General features: G+C 39.3%; 1 protein-coding gene across 1 annotated transcript in view; it reads left to right on the plus strand.

Annotated features, from left to right (window-relative positions):
• Window positions 1-7,500, plus strand: part of LOC135203070 (serine/threonine-protein kinase dyf-5-like) — a 79,626-nt gene that overhangs the window by 53,804 nt on the left and 18,322 nt on the right. The window contains 1 exon segment of the mRNA XM_064232677.1: window positions 7,071-7,276. Within this exon segment, the coding sequence (XP_064088747.1) occupies window positions 7,071-7,276 (206 nt within the window).

Genomic DNA, 7,500 nt, shown 5'->3' on the forward strand with positions numbered 1-7,500 from the left:
TAATGTGGAAGTTACTAACAGGTATCATCAGTGAAAGGCTATACAACTACCTAGAGGAGACAAACACCATTCCCCACCAACAGATAAGCCTGCAGAAGGAAGTGTAGGGGCACAAAAGACCAGCTCCTGATAGACAAAATGGTAATGAAGAACAGTAGAAGGACGAAGGAAAACCAACCTAATGCATGGCATGGATAGACTATAAGAAAGCCTTCGACATGATACCACACACATGGCTAATAGAATGCCTGAAAATATATGGGGCAGAGGAAAACACCATCAGCTTCCTCAAAAATACAATGCGCAACTGAATACAATACTTACAAGCTCTGGAATAAGACTAGCAGAGGTTAATATAAGGAGAGGGATCTTCCAGGGCGACTCACTGTCCCCTCTACTCTTCGTAGTAGCCATGATTCCCATGACAAAAGTACTACAGAAGATGGATGCCGGGTACCAACTCAAGAAAAGAGACAACAGAATTAACCATCTGATGTTCATGGACGACATCAAGCTGTATGGTAAGAGCATCAAGGAAATAGATACCCTAATCCAGACTGTAAGGATTGTATCTGGGGACATCAGGATGGAGTTCGGAATAGAAAAATGCGCCTTAGTCAACATACAAAAAGGCAAAGTAACGAGAACTGAAGGGATAAAGCTACCAGATGGGAGCAACATCAAACACATAGATGAGACAGGATAAAGCAATACCTGGGAATAATGGAAGGAGGGGATATAAAACACCAAGAAAGATGAAGGACACGATCCAGGAAAGAATATATGCAGAGACTCAAGGCGATACTCAAGTCAAAACTCAATGGCGGCAAATTATGATAAAAGCCATAAACACAATGGGCAGTGCCAGTAATCAGATACAGCGCAGGAATAGTGAATGGACGAAGGCAGAACTCCGCAGCATAGATCAGAAAAAACCAGGAAACATATGACAATACCAAAGAAACTACACCAAGAGCAAATACGGACAGACTATACATAACACGAAAGGAAGGAGGGAGAGGACTACTAAGTATAGAGGACTGCGTCAACATCGAAAATAGAGCACTGGGGCAATATCTGAAAACCAGTGAAGACGAGTGGCTAAAAAGTGCATGGGAAGAAGGACTAATAAAAGTAGACGAAGACCCAGAAAATATACAGAGACAGGAGAAAGACAGACAGAACAGAGGACTGGCACAACAAACCAATGCACGACAATACATGAGACAGACTAAAGAACTAGCCAGCGATGACAATTGGCAATGGCTACAGAGGGGAGAGCTAAAGAAGGAAACTGAAGGAATGATAACAGCGGCACAAGATCAGGCCCTAAGAACCAGATATGTTCAAAGAACGATAGACGGAAATAACATCTCTCCCTTATGTAGGAAGTGCAATACGAAAAGTGAAACCATAAACCACATAGCAAGTGAATGCCCGGCACTTGCACAGAACCAGTACAAAAAGAGGCATGATTCAGTGGCAAAAGCCCTCCACTGGAGCCTGTGCAGAAACATCAGCTACCTTTCAGTAATAAGTGGTACGAAAAGCACCAACCATAAGGGAGTGATAGAAAACGATCAGGCAAAGATCCTCTGGGACTATGGTATCAGAACGGATAGGGTGATACGTTGCAAACAGACCAGACGTGACGTTGATTGACAAAGTCAAGAAGAAAGTATCACTCATTGATGTCGCAATACCATGGGACACCAGAGTTGAAGAGAAAGAGAGGGAAAAAAATGGATAAGTATCAAGATCTGAAATAGAAATAAGAAGGATATGGGATATGCCAGTGGAAATCGTACCCATAATCATAGGAGCACTAGGTACGATCCCCAAGATCCCTGAAAAGGAATCTAGAAAAACTAGAGGCTGAAGTTAGTCGCCCAGGGACTCAGCAGAAGAGTGTGATCCTAAGAAACGGCACACATAGTAAGAAAAGTGATGGACTCCTAAGGAGGCAGGATGCAACCCGGAACCCCACACTATAAATACCACCCAGTCGAATTGGAGGACTGTGATAGAGACACACACAAAAAAAAAAAAAAAAAAAATAATAATAAGAAATAATAATGAAACATCGGCCAGCTATCAGCAAATATCAGCCCTGATGAGAAGAGAATAATACGAAGAATTGAAAAGACCATATATAATATCAATTCCACTGATGCTGCCATCCTCTTTAACAAAATAATAATAATAATAATGATGATGATGATGACACGTGGCAATGGCTACAGAGGGGAGAGCTCTAGAAGGAAACTGAAGGAATGATAACGGCGGCACAAGATCAGGCCCTGAGAACCAGATATGTTCAAAGAACGATAGATGGAAATAACAGCTCTCCCATATGTAGGAAGTGCAATACGAAAAATGAAACCATAAACCACATAGCAAGCGAATGTCCGGCACTTGCATAGAACCAGTACAAAAAGAGGCATGATTCAGTAGCAAAAGCCCTCCACTGGAGCCTGTGCAAGAAACACCAGCTACCTTTCAGTAATAAGTGGTACGAGCACCAACCTGAGGGAGTGATAGAAAACGATCAGGCAAAGAGCCTCTGGGAATATAGTATCAGAACAGATAGGGTGCTACGAGCAAATAGACCAGATGTGACGTTGATTGACAAAATCAAGAAGAAAGTATCACTCATTGATGTCGCAGTACCATGGGACACCAGAGTTGAAAAGAAAGAAAGGGAGAAAATGGATAAGTATCAAGACCTGAAAGTAGAAATAAGAAGGATATGGGACATGCCAGTGGAAATCGTACCCATAATCATAAGAACACTAGGCACGATCCCAAGATCCCTGAAAAGGAATCTGGAAAAACTAGAGGCTGAAGTAGCTCCAGGACTCATACAGAAGAGTGTGATCCTAGAAACGGCGCACATGGTAAGAAAAGTGATGGACTCCTAAGGAGGCAGGATGCAACCCGGAACCCCACACTGTAAATACCACCCAGTCGAATTAGAGGACTGTGATAGACCAAAAAAATAAAAAAATAAAATAAACAAATAAATAATGAGAATAATTTTCTTCATTTTTTGTTAATTTATTTATTTATTTTCTGTCGGTTTTCATTATTTTGCTTCATTTTCTTTTTGCCACGTTGTTGTTATATTGCATGGAAGCTTTCTATGAACAACAACAACAACAACAACAATAATAATGATAAACCAACCTAAGCATGGCATGGATAGACTATGAGAAAGCCTGCGACATGGTACCACACACATGGCTAATAACAAGCTCTGGAATAAGACTAGCAGAGGTTAATATCAGGAGAGGGATCTTCCAGGGCGACTCACTGTCCCCACTACTCTTCGTAGTAACCATGATTCCCATGACAAAAGTACTACAGAAGATGGATGCCGGGTACCAACTCAAGAAAAGAGGCAACAGAATTAACTATCTGATATTCATGGACGACATCAAGCTATATGGTAAGAGCATCAAGGAAATAGATACCCTAATCCAGACTGTAAGGATTGTATCTGGGGACATCAGGATGGAGTTTGGAATAGAAAAATGTGCCTTAGTCAACATACAAAAGGGCAAAGTAACAAGGACTGAAGGGATAAAGCTACCAGATGGAAACAACATCAAACACATAGATGAGTCGGGATACAAATACCTGGGAATAATGGAAGGAGGGAATATAAAACACCAAGAGATGAAGGACACGATCAGGAAAGAATATATGCAGAGACTCAAGGCGATACTCAAGTCAAAACTCAACGCCGGAAATATTATAAAAGCCATAAACACATGGGCAGTGCCAGTAATCAGATACAGCGCAGGAATAGTGGAATGGACGAAGGCAGAACTTTGCAGCGTAGACCAGAAAACCAGGAAACATATGACAATACACAAAGCACTACACCCTAGAGCAAATACAGACAGACTATACATAACACGAAAGGAAGGAGGGAGGGGACTACTTAGCATAGAGGACTGTGTCAACATCGAGAACAGAGCACTGGGGTAATATATGAAGACCAGTGAAGAAGAGTGGCTCAAGAGTGCATGGGAAGAAGGACTGATAAAAGTAGACGAAGACCCAGAAATATACAGAGACAGGAGAAAGACAAGCAGAACAGGAGAATGGCATAACAAACCAATGCACGGACAATACATGAGACAGACTAAAGAACTAGCCAGCGATGACACGTGGCAATGGCTACTGACGGGAGAGCTCAAGAAGGAAACTGAAGGAATGATAACAGCGGCACAAGATCAGGCCCTAAGAACCAGATATGTTCAAAGAACGATAGATGGACATAAGATCTCTCTCATATGTAGGAAGTGCAATACGAAAAATGAAACCATAAACCACATAGCAAGCAAATGTCCGGCACTTGCACAGAACCAGTACAAAAAGAGGCATGATTCAGCAGCAAAAGCCCTCCACTGGAGCCTGTGCAAGAAATACCAGCTACCTTGCAGTAATAAGTGGTACGAACACCAACCTGAAGGAGTGATGGAAAACGTTCAGGCAAAGATCCTCTGGGACTATGGTATCAGAACAAATAAGGTGATACGTGCAAATAGACCAGACGTGACGTTGATTGACAAAATCAAGAAGAAAGTATCACTTATTGATGTCGCAATACCATGGGACACCAGAGTTGAAGAGAAAGGAAGGGAAAAAATGGATAAGTATCAAGACCTGAAAATAGAAATAAGAGGGATATGTGATATGCCAGTGGAAATTGTACCCATAATCATAGGAACACTAGGCACGATCCCAAGATCCCTGAAAAGGAAGGTGGAAAAACTAGAGGCTGAAGTAGCTCCAGGACTCACGCAGAAGAGTGTGATCCTAGAAACGGCGCACATAGTAAGAAAAGTGATGGACTCCTAAGGAGGCAGGATGCAACCCGGAACCCCACACTATAAATACCACCCAGTCGAATTAGAGGACTGTGATGGAGCAAAATAATAATGATAATAATAATAATAATAATTTTCTTTACTTTTTGTTTATTTATTTAATTATTTTCTGTCTGTTTTCATTATTTTTGCGTCATTTATTTTCTTTTTTTTTGCCATGTGGTTGTTATATTGCCTGGAAGCTTTCTATTGAATAATAATAATAATAATAATAATAATAATAATAATAATAATAATAATAATAATAATAATAATAATAATAATTGTATTTTGATATGGGTTAACCCATTTTCTTTCTCCATCTTCCCATATTTCATCCCCACAATCCATTACGTTGATATAAAAATAGAACATTATATTTCCTACCTTACCTAACCTTACATTATTTAAGATCACGTAACCTAATCTTGCATTCTTCAATGTTACAAAATTACGTACAGCTAATCTCTCCTTACATAGCTAATTTTACGTATGAAATCACACAACACAAAATTTTATCGTCGGGTTTTTGTGATTCTCCTTCTGATAATAACTGATTTTTTTAAGTAATCAGGAAGTATTATTACTTTTAAAGGATTGCGTGATTGCTAAGTAGTTTTTTTTAAGTAATCCGGAATTATTGTTACTTTTAAAGGATGGCGTGATTGCTAAGTAGTTTTTTTTAGGTAATCCGGAATTATTGTTACTTTTAAAGGATTGCTGCTAAGTAGTTTTTAAGTAATCCGGAATTATTGTTACTTTTAAAGGATTGCCTGATTGCTAAGTAGTTTTTTTAAGTAATCCGGAATTATTGTTACTTTTAAAGGATTGCTTGTTTGCTGGCTAGTTTTTTTTTTAAGTAATCCGCAATTATTGTTACTTTTAAAGGATTGCTTGTTTACTAGCTAGTTTTTTTAAGTAATCAGGAGTTATTGTTAGTTTTAAAGGATTGCTTGCTTGCTAGTTAGTTTTTTTTTAAGTAATCAGGAATTAGTGTTACTTTTAAAGGATTGCTTGTTTGCTAACTAATTTTTATTTAAGTAATCAGGAATAATTGTTACTTTTAAAGGATTGTGAATTGCTTAACTAATTTTTAATTTAAGTAATTTTCAAAGGAAACATTGTTACTTTTAAAGGATTGCTTGTTTGCTAACTAATTTTTATTTAAGTAATCAGGAATAATTGTTACTTTTAAAGGATTGCTTGATTGCTAACTAATTTTTATTTAAGTAATCAAGAACAATTGTTACTTTTAAAGGATTGCTTGATTGCTAACTAATTTTTATTTAAGTAATCAGGAATAATTGTTACTTGTAAAGGATTGCTTGATTGCTAGCAAATTTTATTTAAGTAATCAGGAATAATTGTTACTTTTAAAGGATTGCTTGATCGCTAGCTAGTATTCTTGTGAATTTATTTTGCCACAATTTTGTCTGGAAATAAAATTTTACGTTTTCTTCGTTCATAATAAGTTGGTATCACAAGAGTGTTCATTTTCATGTTGTGCAAAAGAGTTGTCCTGAGATATATTTTATTTGTGCGTGCATGACATCAACTTGATGTTTGTATATGCATTATTTTCTACTCTTGATATTTGTTTAATTATTTTTCCCACATGCGTTCCAACATGCGCAGGAGAACACTCATCTTTATTATTTCAGGCTTCTGTGGAAGTAAAACCTAAATTGCTCTCTCTCTCTCTCTCTCTCTCTCTCTCTCTCTCTCTCTCTCTCTCTCTCTCTCTCTCTCTTTACAGCGATAAACCCGTCCAAGACCACAAGGCTTCAGTGGCAATAAAACCTTAGTTAAACCCCGTCCCGCCTCTCTCTCTCTCAATTAAAAGGCAAAGAGAAAAAAGGGGGGATATATGGCTCTCTCTCTCTCTCTCTCTCTCTCTCTCTCTCTCTCTCTCTCTCTCTCTCTCTCTCTCTCTCTCTTTTAAAAGATCAAGAGAAAAAGGGTTTGGGGTAAATGGGTCTCTCTCTCTCTCTCTCTCTCTCTCTCTCTCTCTCTCTCTCTCTCTCTCCTTAAAGATCAAGAGAAAAAAGGGTTTGGGGTAAAATGGGTCTCTCTCTCTCTCTCTCTCTCTCTATTTACAGCGACAAACTCTCCCCAGAGCCTAAGGCCTCAACAATAACAATAAAGCACTAATCACTCTCTCGCTCTCTCTCTTTCTCCCTTTACAGCGACAAGCTCTTCCCGGAGCCCATGATCAAGAACATGGTCTACCAGGTGTTGCAAGGTCTTGCCTTCATGCACAAGCACGGTTACTTCCACAGAGACATGAAGCCTGAGAACTTGCTCTGCATGGGACCAGATCTCGTCAAAATCGCCGATTTCGGTCTGGCCAGAGAAATTAGGTCCAGACCTCCCTATACGGATTACGTCTCCACTAGATGGTAAGAGATGCTTTGTTGTTCTCTCTCTCTCTCTCTCTCTCTCTCTCTCTCTCTCTCTCTCTCTCTCTCTCTCTCTCTCTCTCTCTCTCTCCGATTCCGGTCTAGCCAAAGAAATAAGGAGGTTCCTTATACGGATTAAGTCTCTACTTAGTGGTAAGAGATATGATAGTCTCTCTCTCTCTCTCTCTCTCTCTCTCTCTCTCTCTCTCTCTCTCTCTCTCTCT

This window comes from Macrobrachium nipponense, chromosome 33, assembly GCF_015104395.2.
Source record: "Macrobrachium nipponense isolate FS-2020 chromosome 33, ASM1510439v2, whole genome shotgun sequence".
Classification (NCBI taxonomy): Eukaryota; Metazoa; Arthropoda; class Malacostraca; order Decapoda; family Palaemonidae; genus Macrobrachium; species Macrobrachium nipponense.